The sequence below is a fragment of the Anas platyrhynchos genome, chromosome 8 (assembly GCF_047663525.1).
Source record: "Anas platyrhynchos isolate ZD024472 breed Pekin duck chromosome 8, IASCAAS_PekinDuck_T2T, whole genome shotgun sequence".
In the NCBI taxonomy this organism is placed as follows: Eukaryota; Metazoa; Chordata; class Aves; order Anseriformes; family Anatidae; genus Anas; species Anas platyrhynchos.
This window is the reverse complement of record NC_092594.1, coordinates 24548889-24572660: the sequence shown is the minus strand read 5'-3', so window position 1 is coordinate 24572660 and position 23772 is coordinate 24548889. Positions and strand designations below refer to the sequence as shown.

The 23772-nt window shown below is 39.8% G+C and overlaps 1 protein-coding gene across 1 annotated transcript in view; it reads right to left on the bottom strand.

Annotated features, from left to right (window-relative positions):
- Positions 1-2167: 2167 nt before the first annotated feature.
- ZNHIT6 (zinc finger HIT-type containing 6) overlaps positions 2168-23772 on the bottom strand; it is a 33671-nt gene continuing 12066 nt past the window's right edge. Inside the window, exons 6-11 of the mRNA XM_027462888.3 lie at positions 23402-23470; positions 22547-22627; positions 21966-22046; positions 11707-11784; positions 7299-7423; positions 2168-2575 (exon numbers count right to left, since the gene is read on the bottom strand). Of these exons, the coding sequence (XP_027318689.1) occupies positions 2490-2575; positions 7299-7423; positions 11707-11784; positions 21966-22046; positions 22547-22627; positions 23402-23470 (520 nt within the window). The 3' untranslated portion in view covers positions 2168-2489. The remainder of the gene's footprint in view (positions 2576-7298; positions 7424-11706; positions 11785-21965; positions 22047-22546; positions 22628-23401; positions 23471-23772) is intronic.

Here is a 23772-nt window from a genome sequence, read left to right as displayed (position 1 = left end):
AACACACCTATTAACAAGGCCTTTCACTCTCAATTTGTCTGAGATCTGAATGATGGCTCACAGCTTTGTTTGGTAAATCTCCTTTCTGGTAACAACTACAGGAACAACCTTTCCAAATTTTCAGAACCTTCTTTAAGGTAGGAAAAGATTTACATCTAAAGGATGAATTTAACAGCATCTTCATTTAAAAACAAACCAGGGTTGTGGTTTTGACTCCCACGAGAGCTTAAATTAGATTTCTACAAGAAAACACAATGCAGGGAAACACTCAGTCAATTAATGAAAACCTCCAAGAGAGCAGGAAAGTAATGCAAATCCCTTTGACTACAAATGTGTGTTCCTCAGCCACAGCATAACCTCACACACACGCAGAGCAGCGTTAGTATCTGCGGCACTCTCATCTCCACTGCACGCTCTGACTCCGGGCAGAACTACCACGCTTTTACTCCAGATGAAACAGTTCTTAGCAAATGAACTGTGGCAGTTTTGCTGTTCTGCTCTTCTATGGGTGTTAATATGAATGGGTTCAATGCTGGTTTAAAGTAATTTGCGACTACCAAGTGAGCATGCAGTAACCACTGATTAGGAAAAGTTTATTCACTGTCACTGAACTGAAAAAATATGAAAGCAACACCTACAGCTAGGAACTGTGGTCCTTTAAAGAGGGTTAAGAAAACAAACATTGCAATGAGAGGTGGGCAGAAGACTAACAATGATTAAAAAAGAAAATAGAGCACAGGTGGCTACTGACAGGCAAGTACAAAAATTTCCCTGTTTTATTACAGATTGCAAAACAGATGAAGGAGAAGGCACACAAAATCACTGTGAGGAGAAGCAGCATGTCACTACCAAGGTCTGATGCTCTTTCCAAACTTTGTTGGTTGGATGTTGCTGCAAACAATTTATTAATGATAATTTGTTTGCAAAAGCGTGAAAAAATAACTTCTACTACCTTGTACATCTCAGCAATCCTCTCCAAGCAGTATGGCTGGCCAGGAATGGACAAGCTGGCGCCCTGGAGTCTCGATAGAGCGCCTGAAAGCCTGAGCCCTTCACTGCTGTCACAGCCTTGTGTGACCTCAACAGGCAACTTCACTGCTTTGTGCTATCTTTCTATCATGTCAGCCCTGGCAGGAAGAGCACTTGTGACCGACAAACCACCTTCACGGGAGTTTGCGGTCAAAACACCAAGCTCTGCACTCAAGTGGCTGACCGGTGTGCATCCCGTGCCGCCAGCTTTGGTCACGAAGGTGATAATCTCCAGCAGCAGACAGAGCAGGGCAACAAGGAGCTGGTGGAGCTGTTTACTGAGCTGAGTAACCACGTGCTTAGGATTTTACAAACACTGACTTGCAGCTAGACCTTAGGTGAACCATAGCCCCCACCACAAACTAATCCCAGATGCCTGGACTGACTCCGGAGACTCGTGAGGGCTCAGAGGGGCTCACCCACCTGCCCACCTGCCACTCACAGCCGCGCCCTCCGATTCCTCCAGCCAGCCCCACGGGCATGGGGGGCTCGAACCAGACACCTCCACAAGTGCTGGGGATTGTGGAGTCCTCTATCGGCAGTTAGCAACAGATGGCTGTCGTTGGTAGCTGATACAGTACAGGAGTTTTCTGGTTTGTCTTTATTTGCTTTTAAGTAGGTAAGTTCAGCTGATATGCCAGTAAACATTTGCAGTATCTGGCTTCAGTAGGTAAACCAGTAACACAGGATTACTAGATGCACAACATCAGCGCTGTTTAGAAGATCAATACGTTAGCACTAGTGACACTCCATGCATCTATTTCTATTTATTTTTTAAACCAATGCTAATTTAGAAGATGAGGGTAGAAGATTAACATGCCATGCATAAAACATGGCTCAGCTTGGTCCTTTCTTGATATACTAAGCAAGACACAACCAAACAAGAAAAAGATACTGCACTGGACATCCAAAATGCCACCAAAAATTAAAGTCAGAAAACTTTAAGAAAATTAAAACCAAAAAGTAAAGTAAGATCATGTGCAGCAGCTCAACATGACAAAGAACTAACCTAAAAGAAAACTGATCTGATGAAACACCAGATTTTTTTCAGTAAGTTGAAGCATGATGACTCATATCCATTGATTAATGCAAATATGGGATAAGATATTTATGGTCAGACAAATCAGACATTGAGATATTAAGATAAAAGGAAAAAATATATTGTTGAAATGAACTTGGAAACTTTAAATCTGGGTTACTCTGTTTAGTGAAGATACATGGATAAAAGGGTGCTATGCAATAATACCAGATTTCTCTTGAACCATTAGTTGCCCACCTCTTTATTTACATACCTAAACATGCACTACTAAATCCAAAGTTAGGGAGGCAGCTTGGAAGTGCTGCCTTTAGTGAAGCAAGCCAAACCAAACCCCAGAGAAATCTGTTGTGTTAAAAAGATTTAATTAAATTTAAAAAAAATATATAAAAGGCTCATCCCACCCTCTTCTCACAAAGAACTGTCATGAACTCTCCCGAATTTCCCCTTCTTCCTCAGATGAAAGGGACGAACTTTCACTGTCCGAGTCCTCTGCAGATTCGCTGGCATCTGAGGGTGAAGGACACAAACAAAACAACAAGCAGTTAGTCTCAGCAATGCCATTTCCCCCTTTTCCAGCTTGCTCAAACAGAAGCAGTGTTTTGAATCTTCTTTTCCTTTTCATCAGAGTTTCCTTGAGGACAGTTATTTCCTAACGAGTCTCAAAATGTAGGATACGGCCCTGCGAAGTACTTTGTTGCTGAAGGAGAAAGCAAGACAATGTTTAGGATCTCTTTTAGTTTTTAAAAAATCTTGGTCTCTCGGTCAGGTAGGTAAGCAGAATGTTTATTCCATACAAGGCTCTTCCTCTTCATCCACTGAGAATTTCAAATGGTTGTCCTGGTTTGTTTTAAATGCTGTTTTCTGGGTTGCTACATATGTGTATTACAACTGCAGTGAATTATAGGTCATCAGCAGTGCTGTTAGCATTTCTGTTAAGATGGGGAGCTATTGAGAAATTCTGAACAGAAAATTAAGATGCGGCACATATATGTGCTCCTTCCACATATTCCTGCATCCCAAAGATGGTGTCAAGCTGCATGAATCCATGAGCTAAGGCTGAGGAGGCTAAAGCTTCACAGTAACGTGTGCTTTAGGACAGGCTGCTGCATTCTGTTGAGATCACATCATGAAGCACTCATTTCCCAAACTGGTCTTCAGCCATACATCCTGAGACTCCTTCCTTAACAAGCACCGACCCCTGTCACCTCGTGGTGAGGTCACCAAATGCCACTGGTCGGTGGCACTTGAGCAGCACAAAAATAAACCACAGCAAAGTAGGCACATGCCTCTCACACTGCTCTCATTGATATTTTCAGTGTTTGATCCGACCACAAATTTAAAGGAGATTTTGAGCATTTAGTGTCAGATGCTCAATTAAAGAAACACTACCAGAAGGGAGCTGGTGAAGCATTGCTGCTGTCCTGTCAAGCTCAGTTCTACATCTGGCAAGCATGGGTAGTACATAGGACACAGTGTGCACCTGTACAGTTTCAATGGAATTTGTTCAAGAAAATAGAAGGATTTCACCCAGAAACATCAGAGGTCACATTTTGTCTATATTAAATCTAGTGTATAATCAATTAACATTTATACGCCAGATATGTACCGAGTAATGCACAAAGTAAGGATTGTTTTTGCCTCTAAGTCCTGTGAAAACTTCTGTAATCCCCTCCTATGTTCAGCCATGACTGACCCTGCCTGCTGGAATCGGCACACCTGTATTTTTTGCTATAAGCAAGTCAAGCTTCAAAACATCCCATAAAAGAATGTGGCCATCTCCTGACTCACCATGAAGGTCAGCAGACCAATGTTAGCTCTAGTTTAGTTCGTTAAGTTTTGTTTGACAGGTATTAGAGATTGTCTTCACTCAAAAAGAACATGCCTTTACAATCATAATGGCATTGCCTATAAATTAAGATTGTCCAGTCCCTCTCACCATAAAGCTGTCTGCAGTTTACTGATAATGTAAAATTAAACTCCTGGTCTAAATTGTTCAGTGCTGGTTACCTTCCTTCACTGGAATATTTTTTGGAAGTTTCAGCCAAAATACTTCAGCCATTTCTGAGAATGAGGACAGGAAAAATGGGTTTTTCCCTCACTAACTTCTAGCAGCCTCTCTTAGCAGGTGTCCAGCTCTAGCTCTTCCCTAGTCTTTCAGAGTAATAGCTCGTTGTGGGGTGAGGGTGACATACTCGGTGAAGAAGCTGGACTGCAAGGAACATGCCACATGCTGCAGCAGTAAGGTGGCTTCTGGGGAGGTGAGCGGGCTAGCTCGCTCCTGTTCGAGTGTACTTCTCCCTGGCCATGCTGGAGGTGAAACCATGACTTCCACTCTTAGCAGTTATCTGTGAACGTAACTGGTAAAGCAAGCTAAAAGTGTTGTTTGTTTCTCCTTTTTTCTGTAAGGCTCTTTATAGCACACAAGAGAAGAGTTTGATGACTGTGACACACTTCTACAAAAGTGTTTTTTTGTCTTCAAGTGGAGTAACAGCACTGAAAGGCCCTCCCATTTTTAAGTTCTGAGCATGCTTTTCCTGAAACAATCTGGAGGACTGGAAACTTGGCAAATTCAACTCCAGAAAATAATATGCTTGTTTGCAAAGCCCAGTCTATGCTAAATGCCTAAATGCGCAGTCAAGAAAGAGCAATGAAAATGTTCAGTGCTTGGCTTCCATACATAAAAGAAACACAAATGGGAAGTGGGAAAGCATACAAATACACACTCAACATCTTTAATATTCCTACAATAAAGACTTTATAAAAATATACAATTTGCAATATTTTGCAGGTCACGATTCATTCTTTTCCTATTCATTTAGAAGTACCTATTATCATTATATATCTTTATATAATATTTATATATTACATAGATATATATATATTCCTTAACCAAAGTACCAGAAATATAATTGGTTTTGTGAAGTCAACTTTCAGATGTGCAATTTTTGTTGGCCTGTTAGTAAAGTAATATCCTCCACAATTCAAACCCTAAAGCTTTAGGGAGAAAAAAAGACAAAAAATGTAATAAAAGGAAAGAAAAAAAAAAGATTGGAAAGACTGAGAGGCTTTTTTTTTTTTCATTTTCAGTATATAAACCTATTGAAATAGTTGGCTTTTTATTTACTTTCCAAAATTCTCTTACAGCAAGTATTAAGTAAGGGAGGAAAGGACCATGCTACTTCAATGTGAACAACGTACTTCACCCCCTTCACAAGAATGTAAATGAACGCTCCTACTCTTATGCAAGTGATGTGAACTGGCACTGAAGAGTATTTTGAATATGATGAGCTATGGCCAAATCGAAACTTACATGTATCCAAACGAAGAGACATTAATCCCCTGCATCATACAAGTATCCCTACTTTGCATTTTAACGTATTGGGAATATTTAGACAAGCACGGTATGAAGACTGTGCAGCTATTATATACGCAGCTATACATGTTTTATTTCAGTTACTCTGTCTTCAGTTTGCTTCCAGACAATTTGTTGAAGATGGCTGCATATGAATCTTAAAAAGATCACCTGATTATAAACTGTCTTCACCCCTCTTACCTCCCACCTCCCTTTAAGTGTGAAGAAATGCTGTATAGCAATTTCTCTTCCCTTTGCTCTCGTTACATCCTATTTTTGCCATTAGCTATAAAATCTTCCTGTCACAAACAAGACACCTCAACAAAGAGCTATGAACCTGATTTTTATGGAATCTAAAGAAACAATTACCAAAGATTAAGAAAATGTAATGGTTCCCCAAAGCTGCAATAGCTGCCTGTGTTCCCCGAATACCAGCTCCAGGGATGACAGCTAACCGAATGATGCCTGCAGTAGAGGAAGGTCACTGTCTTGAGGACACATGCTTGCACTGCCCTGTACCAGCTATCAGCACTTCCAATTGCTCTCAGCTCCCTTCCCTTCACCCCTCTGCCCTGTGGTCTTACAGGGCCAGCCTGTATCTGCAGCAGCATGACCTCAAAATACGGTTGTTCAGTCAACGTATCTGTAACTACCCCCTTAGAAGGACAGCCTCCCTGCCAGCTCAGGAGGCGGTAATGACAACCACGCTACTCAGATGGAGTTTGAGTCAATCGGTCCTAATTCCCTCCTGACATCCAAATCATTGGGGCAGGGCTGACTACTGAAGCCAAGGGACCCTGATCAAGAAACAATGGACAAACTAAAGGTATCTCATGTCTTTGTCCTGCAGCATGTCTGCAAGTACTCCCAGGGCGAACATCAGGAGATGCAGTTGCTCAGACAAGACTACGATCTTATCTCCTGGCATGGTGTCCCCTCTCCTGCAATATACAGCACAAGAAACGTCTGCATATGGCTCCTTGACAGCAGATTGTTCCAGTGGTTCACTTAGTGAAATCCAGCCAGAACATCAGAGACCCAGGGAGATTTGCTATCACTGGTATGACATTTTTAGTCTCAGATTTACTCAGTTTAATTATATACATACAGAGCCATGATTAGGTTGCTGCAATGAAATAGCCACAGCAAACCTATTTCAAAGCTTTTCCTCAGAAACCTGTAAAAATAACAGGCGGGCCCATCACTGAAAAGTACTTTCTTTGACAACTATAGTTACTAGCTGGGGACTAAGGGACAAGGAACTGGCTCCCTCTATCAGCAGCTGCAGAAAGCAAAGCTTTTATATGGAAATGCAGAAATACAGAAAGTGAAGCCTTTGTATTAGGGAGGAAGATGGTACTTTCCAAAAAGACAACAGTGCTTTTAACCCACACAAAAAGCTTCTTTGCCATTAAAATTTCTAATAATCACCATCTAATTCAGAATTATTTGACCAATTTTAGGAGTTATGCTGGGAAATCATGGACAAAGATTCCCTTTTCTGTAGCAGGCTTACTTACACCTAATCTCCCTCTGACAGCTTGACTTTTTAGAAACAAGCAACTCTGTCCAACTGCTTTGTACAAAATTTAGCACAAATCTGAAGAATTGTTTTACCTTTGTGGCTAAAACTATACAAAAACAGATGAAGTACCAGTAAACAATGTTAGGAGAAATACATACAGTAACACTGAAGTTAACATCAACCAGGAGATTTAAGACAACGTTCATAACAGTTTGATATCAATCTTTAAGAGTCTGAGAGAAATATAAGACATACTGTGCATTCCTGGCATCAACAATGGGTGTATCCTTAATTATTGTTTATTCAACTAAAATATCTAAGTATAGAATAACAGGAAATAAATATATGCTTACCTTGGCCAAGAACCACCATGTCATTCTTCAATTTTTTTAAGACAACAAATAACGTTGGGTACTCAATTATTACTTTGTTTTTCAAATTTTCTAGGAGGCTTCTACTGGCATCCAATTCATTGTACCTTAAAAATAACAGGAAAGTTATTTTGGGTTTTAAAACTACTGAGAACATAATGTACAGTTTCTAAAAAAAGCTTCTTGCAGTTCACAGGATTTTCAGATGATATCATGTTTAGAAGAACTCTCTTATGATTCAAATTACGTATCTGGCCTTATTATCCAACTACATCTTTTTAAACCCTCCTAACATCTAAGCTTAAGAACAAGAGGAGAATGGAATTAAAGTTTCATTACAGGCCAAAATGTTTTCAGACCTTTTAATTAATATTTTTAACAAAATCAGAAATGGACATATGGATATCAAAATGGATATATTTACCAAAATCAGATTCTAAGCTGAAAATAAGACAAGGTCCTGCTTGTTTTTTCCAATCACTCTCAGTATGTGCATAGTAAATGTATACATTTGTTATTTTTCATGCTTATGACCTGTAATACTACAGATTTAATTTACATGCCTAGTAGTGCACCTTATCATGTTTTCATATGAGTTGTCACTTAAGTATTGCACGTTGGGAGCGCTTAGAGCTCCGTTTTTGTAGGGCTCGGATACCCAGAACAGACAACAATAAGCAATCATTTCTAGAAGGTGGTGCAACATCCCTGTTTACGGCCGAGCAAAGCTCTGCTTACAGCACCACCTCCAAGAAACTCCCTACAGCAAAGGGTGCACCTGTGTGTGCTGCAGGAGGCAGGTGGCTCGATGCCCCTTCCCATGGAAGGGCCCCCTCCCCTACACCCCCCAGGCTGAGGCCGGTTACACAGCCATATGTTATACAAATACAAAGTAAACCGAGAATCTTCTCCTAATCTGCAATGATATCCTAAAACTGTAATGTCCTCTCCCAGCTCTCTCATCAGAAGCCTGCACGTGGGATTTTGGGGAACAGAAAGGTGTTTCAAAGCCCTCTACAAGAGAAACTCTGCTGCTTTCACTTGATACAACCACGGCATCCAACAAATGCTCTGATAGTATTACACTGCAATCTGAGTTATGCAATTCTTTCTGTAATCGGGATTATAAAATCACCACTAAGCTACTGTATCAACTAAAGCCAAAGGAAGTTCAAAACCAAAATACACTGTGGGCAATGAGGGGAGTATTTCGCACAGCTGCTCCACCTTCTCTGAGCAGTTACGTATTATGCACTTGGACTTTCTTTCGCCAGAAAGAAACCAACAAAACAACCCTGGAGGGGTGAAGGAAATGTACACTTTATGATTTTCATGTATATATGAACAGTACATCAGAGAAGTCGGCAGACAAGAAGAATATTGAAGGCAAAGCAGGATTTGAGTTCTTGGGATTTAAGGGAAACTCAGTTTAAGCAAAAACTATTTCTCTCTCATATTTGACATCAATCATCATGAAAATATTTGGTTTCAAGTTTCTCTTAACCCAAAGTAATTATGACCTGTTCTTTCTGAAACCCTTTAGAAGGGATAACAGTATATTGTATTTCTCATTGAATGAATGCATTCATAACTCGGGGATTAACACACATGAACAGAAACATATTTACTGCTTTATTTACAGTACTCTAAATGCAAAGCATGGCGATACCTTTCCTTTGGCAAGGATCTCAACACATTCTTTTCTGGTTAAGCAAACGTTTACCACCAAGAGGCTAAACTAATTCACATGCCACAATACACTTTCCATTATCTCATGTTTTAGACAAAACATCTCTAGCGTCCAGCTTGGCATAAGATAAAACATTTGTACTTAAAACTATTTTATGATAGTAAATTACTGAAGTGTTAGATCACCACAGTCAGAGCTTTATCTTTTTTTCAGTGTTTAGTAAATGGTACTGTTTGACAATGACAGAGAAAAAATCCCAAAGTTTAGTTCATAATCTGGTCTGTAAACTTCAGGGAAAATATAGCAAATGAGCTTAATGCCTGTCTTTTTCAAATTTCAGTGCTGTTAGTGTCTATTCTATCCAGAAGACCTCAGTCTACCACACTCCCTACTCAATATACAAGCACAAGTTGATGTTTTCTGCTAATCCACCCGTCAATCTCTTCCTCGACTGTGCATGTTTAAAGACCTGAAAAGAAAACTAATACTTGTCATTCAATTTCAAATACAGGATGGCTCGCAGACCAATGCTGACTTCAGGTTCTCTCTAAAGGACTTTGTCATGAGAAAAACCTTCCTTTTTGTACCCCAGCAGCAGAACACAGCTGTATACCAGTGGGGAGAGCAGCACAGGCCTCTGGCCAAAGACAACCGCCCTGTACAGCATTTCTAGAAACCCAAATTCACCCCAGTTTCAGTTTTTACTAGACCCGTTTGAAGAAAAACCAAAAAGCATGAATCCTAAAGAAATGGAATGGCTTCTTACAAGTCCTGCTCACCATGAGGAGCTGTAGGGAAGTGGTTTCACCATGGTCAGGGATGGTGTGATGAGAGCTGGGAGCAGATACTCCTTTATCATCATTTTACCTGCTAGTCTTGTATCACCAACATCGCCTAGCCTGCTCAGCAAGAACCTACAGCACCTTTTTTCATGCCCTTCCTCCAGCATGTAGTTCAAGTTCAAACCTTGGTGTTCATCACAACCCTGAAGTGCACATTTGGTAAGACACAAAGTAATGCATGGAGTTTTTCTTTTTTAAGTTGTGGTTAAGCATCCCGCTGCAGGGAAGCTATCCTGTTCTGGTACTGAACGCACGCTGTTTTCCCTCCTTGCCTCATTCAGCTTTCCAGTTCCTAAACTCGGCAGGACTTCTCATTGCACTCTTCTCTCTGACTCTTCCTTCCTCCCTGGTATTTACTTCTATTTACTGCCCCTTCCATACATTCCCTTAGTCTCCTCATCCTACACCCGCCGCCTAATACATTTTCCAGATTGTTATCTTGCCCCAGGCAAGGCTTTACGCCCATGTCATGAAGCAAGAAATGGGCCTGGATTTCTTCTTAATAAGAAGATTCCATTTATAAGGACCACAAAGAGACAATCTTGGCAGACAACAGCTTTTGGTTTTAGCTGGGATGAAATAACAATAACTGCTTTTTAAAGGACAAAAATTAAGCAGAATTTGCCTGCCAGCAGGCAGTTTAGAAGCCTACAAAAATTGAGACAATTGAGAAAATTTAACAAGATTCAGCAATCCCACATCAGTTCCCATATAATCTTTTACATTTATCCTACGAATTGCTTTGTTACCTTTCCCAAATGCTGAAATTCACATGGCTCTGCACTTCTGATATCATCTGTGAGTATCAGCACAGGCCAGTTTCACTATCTATAGTTATTCTGCTACCTTCCAGGAATTCAACAATTTGGCCTCCTAATCTGTCTCCCCCCCGCAGGAATGCTCCATTAGGTCACTGCATCACAGCAACGTCCCTCAGATGGAGCCTACGGCTGTCATCGCAGTGGTGTAACTCGTCTCCACAGCTTCAGACAGCAGGAAATTCCCTGCTGATCAGGTTTTCCTGAATGTCATCAACAGGAACTTTGATTTTAATAATAAAGAAAAATCTGCAACCTGGAATTAAAGATAAGTTGTAACCATGTTACTTCTCTCATTTAGTCTTCTAGCTACTGGAAGAAAAGAGCAAAAAAGTTTTCCCAATCTAAAATTGCAAATATTAGTAAGATGCATGCTTGTGTAATGATGTTCATAGTTTTCCTGTGAGAGATATAAATTAAAGCTTTTACTCATATTTGAAACAAAGACATTTTTTCTTCCTAGAACTCAGTGGAAACATCTAGGTATTCAGTTGGCATAACTCAGATACAATAAATCATGGTATCTATTTCGGGCCTAATCTTAAAATCCACACTCAAACTTCTACTAAGTTATGGAAAGAAGGATTTCTCCCCCACACCCCAAAGTAAGGCAGGCAGCATTTTCCAGCTATCCGCGTTTCCCCAGAAGAGAGCAAAGACTGGGTACAGCATTTAAAGGCTCTCCCAAGCACTCCTTGTGAAGGGCTGTAGCATAGCAAAGATAATAACTAACAGATGGACTTTCATTCCTAAGTGGTGAATAACCTCGTCGTGTGGTTATGATTTGGTGAACATGGAAGTAGTGAAATGCAGTCTTGAATAGATATGAAAGGAGGCTTATATGGCAGAAAGTAAACACAATGTACCAAAACAACGCAGACTTTTAAAATTTAACTTTCTCACCAGAATTTTGACCATAAAAATCTGGAACACGGTGAATTTTGTTAGTCCTTATGTGTGAAAAAGAACTACAGAAACACAATAAACAAAAAGGCAGTGTCCTTGAAAAAAAAAAAAAAGAAAACAATAAAGGAAATTACTTGCCGTAACTCTTCCTTTGTAACGTAATTAATAACAGCAGCTGAAGAACACGGAAGTCTCTACTTTGCTTGACCACTCTTAAGGAAAGAGACAGGAGGGACCAACCAAGTTTAAGTTAATATTCTAATACAAAAATTGTAATACAGTTTACACAAATATTTTAAAACTTCTGAGGCTCCTCCTTCCACTTTTGCTTTATGGTTTCTCTCCCAGTGCAGGATGTCCACAGCCTGCCTTGACAAACACTCACTGACCTGTCAAAACACTCCCTACTGTCAAAATCTGCACAGCTTAACCTACACCAATGCAGAACAGATGCCTGACCAATCTCTTTTTGAATCATAGTCATTTTCACATTTTCAGCAACAGTTCTATCACTATACAGTCATTTTTCCTTTTTGTTTTTTCTGAAAAAAAAAAAAAAAAAGGAAAATTAGGACAAGCAACCTATTTTCAGCATTTGGCCCACCAGTCCCATTAGGATACAATTAACAAAGCAGAGGAAGACACATTGCCAGCACACCAGGAAGGCATCTCAGACTGCATCACCACCTCCTCACTATACCTACACACTTCAAATGCATAAAGCCACTTCAGAGTAATGAGGAGACCACGACACTGCTCCTTTTCCTTGCCGTATCTCTACCCCAGACCATCTTCACACAAAGACCCTTCTAAGACAAGCAATAACAGGGACACTGTCACCTAAATTAAAAGGCACAATAGTAGCTGTCCAGAAAGATTCATTGGTTTGTTCATTTTCACCCTAGCCAATATACAAAGTAGTTTGTGGAAAGAAAAGATAAGCAACGTAAGAGTACAAGTATGTTACTGCAGAAGCACAAAGGCTGTCCTTGTCTAAACCTCTTGAGAATGAGGCAATTGCATGAAGGAAAAACAAAACAAAACAAAAACACAGCGAAAGTTCTTTAATGACAACCATGGAAAAAAAATATCAATTGATGGCAAACAACGCAGATAAGGCATCTGTTGCAACAACTGAGTGGACAGAGCATTAGGCGAGATGTGGTAAAAGGACTCAGGATGCAAAACAACAATCTAAAGATTAACTCAAGTACAAACCATAATGAATCTTTTAGTTATTGGAGAAAATACAACAAAACAAACAGGAGGAAAATATGAAGCTGACTAATGTCATTTTCTTGGATTCAGAAGAATTTGGTTCAAAGAATACAGAAATAGTGATACTGAATTTCAAGAAAGCAAATATTTTCCCCATCTCCTAAGACGTAATGAAAAGAAATAATAAAATCCAGCAACAAGTAAAGATACTATGGTTCAAGTGCATCACCGCAAGCAGTCCTTCATATGTACAAAAATTTGCCATGGAGCTTCACAGACTAATAAGAGCTTAAGGTTTACAAATCTAAGTTGTGCAGTGCAGATACATTGTAAAAGGGTACTGTGCGATCGTATGCTGCTGCTACATGCCCAAGATAAACAAGCAAACCAGCCTAATGAGTTAATGTTAGCCAGAAGGCTAAAGGGAAAATGAAATTGCACAAGGGAAAAGTTATTAGAAAGAGAGTGGGTTTAATACTGAAGACGAATTCCTTAAGTTTCAAAACCTGCAAAGATATTAGTGGCATCTCGAGTACAAGCAAAAGCTGTGGGTGGTTCCCCAAAAATCCAGGGAAGTTGAGTTCTGTAACTCGTGCCATAAACAAAATTCTGGCATGTTCATGGAGGAAAAGTAAATGTCAGAGGTCTGCTTTACAGTCCTTCTGTTACACTGCCCCATGAAACATTACTGCAAGGAGTCTTAGAGGTGTGGGGCAGGTGTTACAAAGGAGTAACAAAGGACATGAAAAATTCTGATATAGCAATTTCAGAAAACTAAGAGGTCAAATCTCTTAGACAACTTAATGCAAGTCAGCAGTGCACTGACAAAATTAACAGAAATATAAAGCTGATGAGAAATTACCCTTCGTATGTTGGCAATAAGTTTCTTACTACATTTGAGCTAGTCTAATGAACTGCTACTTCAGAAACCACAATTGATACTTCTGTAATTTGGGATCCCTCGATAGCAAATTCTACGTTTTCCGATTTAGCTCCCATGAAGACAGCCTGAACACCTCTAACCCTCTGCACTAAGTTTTGGAAACGTATCCACAAACTTACACTTATTTGCATGGAAACCACAGCACAACAAACCTTCCATTAAGGGGTTACTAATGCTTTACAATGAAAAGGAAAAGCTATGAAATAAAGAAAACAAATTATTTTCTTGGCAAACAAGCAGGAAGGTCAATTCCCTCTTTGGCTGGGTCGAAACAATCAGTCCTCGCTCATTTCCGTCAGGAAAGCGAAAAAACAGAGGGATTCCCCTTTGGCAGCATCACAAGGAAATAACAGGATCTCGCCTTTCCCACTGGAGCACAAAGAGGTTCCCCTTTCCTCCGCCTCTGTGAAAACACCAATGGCTGAGTTGCCATTTTTCACAGTGCTGTGGCTTCCAAATTCAGTCTGTCACTTTGACTGCTCTCAAACACAAACAAGTTTGCATCTTTGCTTCTAGAAGCGTTTTACTCCAGCCTCCCCGTGCTGCCTGGTCCCCAAACCTGAGAAACTCGTCTGGCTTCAAGTCAGAGCCTCACTGTGCCTCTTCCTTCCAAGGCAGAGCTGAACGTACTGCGGGGCATTGCCTCTCTCCCCTTCTGGAAGACACTGAAGAGCAACCCAGGTAGCTACAGCTGAATTAAACCCTCAGTACGTCTCACAGCACGATACTTAAGCTAGGCTGCATCAGGACAAATGGTTTGAACGTTTTCTCCAGTCTACAACCCACCTTCAGCAAGTCCGTCCCCTAGCTGAGGGGCAGTGTTTTATTCAACAGGAGGTTTCAGTCTGCAGTTGTCCCTTGGGCTTTGTGGCCTGTCTCCTTGCCTTTAGGTATGCCCTAGGTGTGCATGGTGAACAGCGCTCGAACTTCATTGAAGGCTTTTTCCACACCATATGTATGTTACATGTTACGGCCATATGCACAGGTTCCTCTCTCCCCCCAGAAGAGGTGGTTCTGGAAACCCATTCCTAGATGAACACTTGCTCAGAGAGAGGTGAGAAAATCGGCTTGCACATATGCTGGGCACATCGCTCCCATGCTAATAAGCCTAGTTATGATGCAGAAAAGAAGCTATGGTGTGCACTTTTCCTCATCTTTCACAATTTGGGGTCTGCCTACTTGCTTTGAAAGCATGAAGGCTCTGAAGGTCTTTAAGCCTGCCTGTGGTGCCTGCAGATCACCACCAGATGACTAGACAGGGCAAACCACTCGGGTGAAGCCAACACCAACACTTTTATTGTTATCTTATCCTCCACTTCTTTACTTACTCACACATTTTTCATCTGTAAGTGGTCTGGACCTAACTTGCCACAACAGACTGCAGAATTTTTGAGCGGAGAGAGCAATTTCAAATAAATCTTTGTGCAATAGATGTCTCAGCCTGAGACTCTCTAGCTGGGACACTCCAGAAATCCTAATGCAATACCATTAATTATAAAACAGTTCATCCAAAAGAATTCAGCATGGGTTACAAAACGCTGGATTGTTACTTTAAAAAACAGGCCCATACTGGTTCATAAAGGAATTCTTTTCAGGAAAAGAAAAAATGAATGATTGCTCAAGATAGTAAGATGGACAAATTCTGTTTTCTTTGGAATCATCCCAAAAATCTTCTCAAAGGTCAAGTAATTATAGTCAACCGTCATAAACGTTTAGCTATGCATGCTACAGATTCACATCATACGTACTTTTTATAGTCAGCAATGACTAGTTTTCTGCTTTCCTTTTATGTTGTGTAAGATGATTTCGATTAAGAACATAAGTAGAAAGGACGGAAAACTGACTACTTTTTACAGTAAAAGTTGCACATCCTGGAATCTGTTACTCTCCATCATTTCTGTCAGCAAAGAGACCGCTGTTCAGAGAAAGAGGGAGCAAGTGAAAGATGACACTGAAATGGCTGCAGTAACAAACCTGGGAAGACGAAAGTGACCTATAAGAAAACACAGCAAAGTATTTAGGAAGAAAATCAAAAGTTTTAATAAAAAACAAAACCCAACACTCTGGGAAAAGACAGCAGCAAGTAATACACAGGAGCACTGTGTTTAAGAAACAGACTACAGGACAAATTTGATTTCCCCTTGAACAGGACAAAGTAGCCAGAGCCTGACTAGAGTTGTGCAGTGAAGAATAACTATTGTAAGCTAACTCCCTGCCTTTGTAAAGCAGGCAGAGCTGCTTTTGTGCCAGCTGCTGTGAGCTCGAGAAGAGTAATGAATTCTACTGTCAATCTTCTGCTGGCATAGGCTAAAGCCAGCCTGGGGTCTGTTCCAACTCATGCCAAGGCCAGCAGTTCAGCCAGGGATTTGTATCCGTAATTCCTGTCTCATGTATACCAAGCGCTACATAAACATGAAGAGAAATTGCTTCCTAAGTAAGGCTAGGGAATATTAAATAAACCACCCCACACTTTTCAACACTTGCAGAAAATGCAGAGGAAGAAATAATGCCTAAGAAGGGCCCATTCCAGCCTTTTGTTCTGCTAGATGAATGAAGTAGTAGTTTTGAAATGAGTTCTTAACATGATGATAAAAACTGATCTGAGCACCGCACTGGTAGCACTGATTTTTTTAAGCAACCAAATCACCTATGAAAAAGCAGAAAGCAATAACTGTAAGCTCTACTGGTTTCACATGAAGTTATTCACAAATGATAATGCAGAAGGAATTGCCCTGGAAAGATGGTATGAAAAATTAACACAATCCAAGGAAGACACTGACACTTGACATTTGAGGCTCTGATGTGTTTAAAGATAGCAGTATTTGATACTCCTGTAATCACTGACAAAATATCAGGTATAACGGACTTAAAAAAAAATAAAAAATAAACAAACAAACAACAATAAAAATAATCAGTTCTATGTAAGTTTTACATTTAAAAAGATTTGATTCCATTGCATTTATATTACTCTTGGAATTCCAAGGCAATTTTCTAAAAGTCTGTTGGCACACATGCACTGAAGCAAAAAGGACTGACTTCATCTTCCTAAATCTATTACTGTGACTACTGCGACCTACTAATGTGATCTAACCCGCAGATGCTGAAAAACAATGGACTACAAAAGAAAATTCTCTTTGAGCACAGAACTCAGTCATCCAAGGAAATAACTCTCATTTCTGCCAGCTGATCTTGAGACAGGGAAGTGCTCCAACATTACTAACATCATCCAGGCTTCTGGGAAGCAACTGCACTGGATCAGTTGAAGCAAAATAAGCATTCACCACCATAAAGCAATGACATTTAGTAGAGGAGAGCCTCTGATACTTGTTTAGCAAATTTTCTTCCCAGTGGTCCACAAGAATTAAGCGGCAACCATGCCAGTATTCTCATGTGCACCGGCCAATGTCACCACACAAAGCGAGAAGCCCCCTGATGCTGGAACCAGTACAAGAATGCTTTGGGTATTTTTGGCTTTCTGAGTAATTGAGGCATGAGCTATACCAGTACCACCGATACAAACACCAACACTACAACTGATCCCATACACCAACACGCCTGTGTGGTGTGGCTGGTTTACAACAGGAAAGCTAGACTTCCTTGGAAGACATCATCCCCCAAAAGTAGTGGGCTTTTGCAAGGCTTCTAAGGCCAAGCAGCCTCAATTTTCCACACATCTAAATGTTCTGGCAGTGCCTCCAAAGTGTTCTACAATGACTTATGCCGAAACAATGTTTACATGTCATTCTGAATACACTAATGGTCAAAGAAGAAAAATGACCTATAAAGGACCTAACAATGTTGTTTAAGAAGGCATTATTTTTAATTCCATTAAACTAAACAAGTGTGTCTAAAGACAGACAACTATCTCAACTAGCTTCACGTAAGATGTTATGAACCCAGTAAAAGAGAACTTTATTTGATAGTCTCAGAGAGAAAAACATCTACTGTAATCCTAGGCTTTTGCAGTTCATTCTCGTGTAGAAATAAGATCATCTTCTATGATAAGCAAGCGTAAGTAATGATGCCATTAAAATCTACAGTCACAAAACCCCCCAAAACTCTGGCCACTAAGCAAGCTGTAACAAATATCAAGGATCTGCTGGATTTCGGACTTTTGTTTGTTTTTGCTTTTTTTTTGCTTACACAAAGCCTAATAAGGCAATTGTCAGGAACAGAAGAAAAAGAAGGTGTATTTCCCAAACCAGACTGTATAATTTGGCAGTTGCATTTTTTCTTTCCTTAGTGGAAAAAGCAATGCTCTTACCATATGAAGTCACTTTGAAGGCATCCCAAATAAAGGACTGAAGACAGTCAGGACATTAATTTATCCTGAAGAAAGAAAAGACTATTTTATAAAAGAATGTAGACTGTAAAAATCATCCAAGAGGCAGCAGCTAAACCTTTCTTGGAATATTTTCAGCCAAGGACAGAATGGACACCAACTAAATATTGCGTAACAGGTGATAGAGGAGAGCACCACAGAACGGAAAACTATTATAACAACCCATTCAAATGCAGATTTTTTCCAAACCAAAGTTTTAAAGAAAGAAGAGTTGTGTAACACCCATGTTTTTAAACCCTCCTTCACAAGAGTCCTTATAAAGTAAGTGCAATTACATGACAAGACTATCGAGTGGTGTAACGGGTGTAGTGCCATGGAGCACTAGGTGACAGATGCGGACAAGAGGACACGAGGGGAGATCATGCTTTAGGTTACTCTGAACAACTACGGGGTGCTACCAGCTCAAACTGAAAGCAATTCTTACAAGCTGCTTGTAGAGTAAAGAAGAGCTAGAGATCAGGATGAAGAACAACAACAACAGCAACCCACAAGAGCTTATCACAGATAGGAGAGTTCACTAAGAACTGCCAGGGATTACAGAAAGCACCTAGTGGGGAGAAAGCCAGCACCATGCTGCGTGGCAGCTCTCTGTGAGAACCACACAACAATGCACAACTGCTGCACAATTCCTGTGACGAAGCAGAAATCTGTTCTGTGTGGATAATTTATACTTCTGGATAAAGAAAAAAAGCCTCCTCCTCCCCCCGCCCTTTCCCTCCATCCCCAATTTAAAGCATTCTGCAAAGGACTTCCAAAACTGAAAGGACTGTTTGCTGTGAAATACAGAAAACAGACAAAACTAAACCACAAACTCCTGTTTCATAAACATTTGCAGGAAATACTAAAATCCTTCTGTAACATACTTAAAACTAGCAGACTAACATTTTATAACCCGTAATAATCCTACTTAGACGTTCTCTGAAACACCACTGCACTGACTCAATAATACATAATCCCAGCTATGAAAAGTATTTTTCTCAAATGGTTCTGCTAAGCCTAAAACCAACATCCACTCAAACAAATACATTTTTACAGCCTTCCTACTAACCCACTACTTATGGAGAAGTAATTTCTCTGGTGGACCAGAGGAAGTGCTGGATAACAGAGTATTTATGTAGACTTGCATGATTCGTAGACTACACCAACCGCATTCCTCCAGGCTGCTGTCCCCGGAGTGACAAAGAGGAACGAAGAGGGTTCTGCCCTACAGGAGCACACAGCCTAAAACCAGGCAGAGGAGGTGGCACAGGATGAGTGAGCTCACAGTGGCACCACTGACTTTACAAACTAGCAGCTCCCCACTAAGACACAAGCTGGTCTGTATCAATAGCAAGTATCAAGCATTCCCACCGCAACCCCAGGTACTGATTTTTTACTACGAGACAACGCACATCCTAATTAATTTAATGGTGGGGAGCCCAAAGGAGACAAAATCAAAATAAATTCTCCCTTAACTATAATGCAACTGCAGTAAAAGCTTAAATTCCCTCCAAGAGCCTTTGTCACAACAACTCTGCTAGCACAACTACACCAAGAGCCTGCTGGCAGAGCCCCAGCTCATGTTGACAGAAGATGCTTTTCTGCTGAGCTGGCAGTCCCATCATGTCAAACCAACTTTGTCCTTTCCTGTCAGAAGCAGGATTTTCTTTCAGTGTGCTGCTTCCATGACCTGCCCATGCTGCCACAGCTGGGCCTGCTCTACTGACAAGGAGATGTATTTCTTATCCAAAAGACTTCTTGTTAACTTCCTGCAGTTCTTCTTAAAATGTACGATTCACCGATTAAATACTAATTACTATAACTTTGATATTGGAAAACAAAGATGATTCTGGAAGTACAGGGTGAAACTCCAATTTCAGGCTAGTTATATTTATTTTGCAGATAGCACAACTTCTGCGATTCTTCTAAAAAGCTTCATGAAAAAGAGTTTTCTCTCAACAAACACATGAGCTAAGGAAGCATTATACCATTTTCAGAAGATGAAAATGGTTAAGTAACAAAAGGAACCAAGGAGCAAGAGAAATTGTCCACTTGATATTAAATTGGTTTCCTTCTCTAGCTTTCTACACTACTATCCTACATCAAATGACTAAAAGATGAATTTAATCTGCTATTACAAAAGCAAATTTTTCTTCCAAGCACCTATCTGAAAGTTTAAGGAGCAGTTTAAGCAGTCATTAACACTTCTGTAACTGAAAAAGATGCCAAAAGCTTAAAACTAAAATAACTGAAAAAAATCTGCGTATAAATTACTATATTTTAAAAATACTAATGAATATTCAGCACCATCACCTGAATACTGCCTTTCCAACCATGCACTGCAGAATGATGTACAGCACTAACAAACTGAATGCATTCTCAGTTTTTCCTATGTTAATCTGCAAAGGGGACAGAAGCTGTTCGTGCTCTGGAAACCTGTCCCGAATACCACTACTGACAGCTGAGCCCAAGTCTGCTATAAAGTGTTGTAAAATGGGAAATTGTTCTGATGCTGTTTCCTAGCACTAAGTTCTAGAATGGCTTTTTTACTTGGGTACAGCACCATACACAACCTGCATGACTGAAGTGCCTGCACTGAATTCATGGAGCACTGGGAAATGCAGCTGAGAGAGAAACCTGAGAAAGCTTCACCTGCCTGTGGTCCTTCCACACAGAACTCTTCAGATCAGCTCACAATACCAGCATTTTTAATTCCCCCCCTAAATGCAGAGAATTAGGCCATGCTTGAATTAAATGGAAGTCAGTCCACACATTTCACTCAAACCCAACAGGTTTATAGCTGAGAACTCTGATGGCAAATTTTACAACCTTATTTCAAGCAGTGATTGCAAAGAGGCGAAAAAAATCAAAACCATGAGAAGTTTATATTTGTGGCTTGAATGTTGAAGTATGTTACTCACTGCTGAATAACACTTACTGGGAAAGAGAAACATAGCACAAACATGAAGTTCAGTTACAACTGGTGTTCTTTTACTATACCTTTTTTCTTCCCCTTAGAAATAACATACCACGCTTCAGAGAAGTATATTTCCATTTGTTACATTTGAAGAAAAGAATGTACTTTAAGAACCCTAACTAGGAATCACTGGTCAACCACAATAAGCTATGATATTAAAGCTGGTACATATCCTTTTCAGTAACAATGACAACAGGGTGGAGTCTTTAAAATGGCATTTATACCATCAAAAACTATTTATTTAAAGTTTAATTTTGAAGTCCAAGATTATAATTGTCTGTTCTGGAAACAAAGAAAACAATTTTTCACAAGTCAAAACTCTGGAAATTTAAAAGCCCCCACCCAGCAATATCTTAACATGAAGAGTAATGAGCTAGTAATGTTGAGAAAAATATGTCACTTCCAATTCAGCAACTGGATGCTGGGAAGTCATTTTTGCTGCAATGGTGGTTTAAAAAAAACAGCTCTCCAGCTGACTCCCATGAGAGGTTCACATATCTACAGATGAGCTTATAGAAGAGAATGGACACTACGCTTCAGCTGGTCAATGCATTAATTTAGCATTTAACACAAACCTAACTTCAGTGCAAACACTGAAACACTCTCACGGACTGCTGCTGAAGCAGTTCAGGCACAGGCACACATACCAGTCCACCAATGCAGCTGCGAGTGACACAGCTTCTTAAATCATCCAAGTATGACTTAGCTGAATTTACCAATCACGGTAATTGTGCAGAAATTTCAATATTGACATACTAAAGGACAAAGAAATAATGTTTTTTGCAGAATCACTTAAAATGGCTGGTAATTACTCACCGAAGCTTAATCCATGAGATATGTGATTTGTCCTTGTGATACTAAAGACTAAGAAATGTATATATATATATATATTTTTCTATCCTTAAGAGGCACACAGTCTAAAGAACCACCTTACCTGATAGAGTTTTGCTTTCTGTTTTCTATTTTCATTAAAATTCGTACATCTGACTGAGGAGACATTGTATAGATTTTTAATCTGAAAAATAAGAATAAACAACAGATCAAGAGACAATGACGTACTTCACACTCTTATCATCTGTAAGAGATGGATATCTTTTGTACATCAACAAGCAAAAGCATTTATTTCTTCATAAAAACACAAGCATTTGCCATATGTTGAGCACCTTCTAAAAATTAGGGGTAAAATTACTAGTGTTTTTCTAATTCCTCCAAAGAAAAGGTTCACTGTCACCCCCACTGCAGATAATTACGGTCATATTTTTTAAAATTACAATGCCTTTATTTGATCTGTATGCTATGAGTCAATATCTTAATCTTCTACTGATTTAAATGTTGTGGCTATATTCCAGGGTTACTTATTTGTGAAACTTGGGCTGTTTTTTGCCACAGGAATTAAAGATGTCCTGCTGACAGGGACCTCGACTTTACATATTGAAAGTGCAACTACTTTAAGCAATCTGTTCAGGATGACTTTCTTTTATTAGTGAATTAGACAGAAAGTTGTTCAGTACACACCTTTGACAAACTACAGGATCTGACTCCACTGGATCAATGTAGGGCTTAAGGATATCGGTGAGCGTTTTATCCTCTGGCACCCTTTCACAGAAGATAAAAATCAAATACATCAGACATGCTTCATCGTGTACACAAAAATCTATTATCTGAGTCACTGTGTATTTGCATGCTACAGTGGTACAACTGAGCACTTTAAAAGAGGATTAGAAATGTGTATCAATACAGCACAGGTAATTGACAGCTCTATCTCAGTTTCAACACTGGGACTTTACTGGCATCTATAAGGAGTAAACAGATGAGTATCTCTAGTTTCAAACCCTGCAGTATAACGTGCTGTTCGTACAGCCCAGAAGTAGATGCGGGCGTACTTCTCATACCCCTTCAGGCTAGGAAAAAAGAAGAAAGATTTGTCAATAAAAGCTTAGTTTGGGGATTTTGCAAAATGTGCTTATGGGCTTTCCTACAAAGGAAACAATGCAACCATTTCATTGTATGTGAAGGTCAGCTCCAGCGTGCAAGCGGAGGGGAAAGTGAAATCCTGCTGAATCCCTGCTCCACGAGAGCAGAATAGATTAGCAGTACAGCATGTCACCACCATGAATATACAAGCTGTTCTGTTTATATCAAGGAATGACTAGCAATGAAATATTTCACCTGATTTGAAAAGCCCACTAGCTTTCAAGGACTAAAATACTACACAGCGTTAACTTAAATACTCCTGTAATTAAGGCAGAAAGTAATATTCAAGTTTACCTTATATAATAGAAATATTTAAGAACTAATCAAAATATTTTCCAGTTTAATTCCAGAAGAAGAATTTAAACTTTATACAAAGCTGTTTACCAAACTCTGTACCTTTTTAAAGTGTATTCAGCATGACAGTGAGGAAATACAAGCTTCAAATGCCAGTAGAACTTCTGCTCCCTGAAAAGAAAAAGAAATGCATACTGTTAATGCCTTACTACTGTTACCTGGTAACTGCTGCTTTTTTTCTATGATAAAGCTTGGTAGCCTATGACACAAGTGCAGAATACAATATATAGCTCAGATTTTGAATGGCATTTTCAAAGAGTAAAGCAGCACACAGAAACTGAGAGGGGCACTCCGAAAGAGGCAACAATCCCAGCCCCTGCTGAATTTCAAGTCCTTATGGGGATGAAAACCTCTTCCTTGCAAATACAGGGACGGTACCACCAACCAACTGATCAGCAGCATTTCATGTTTTA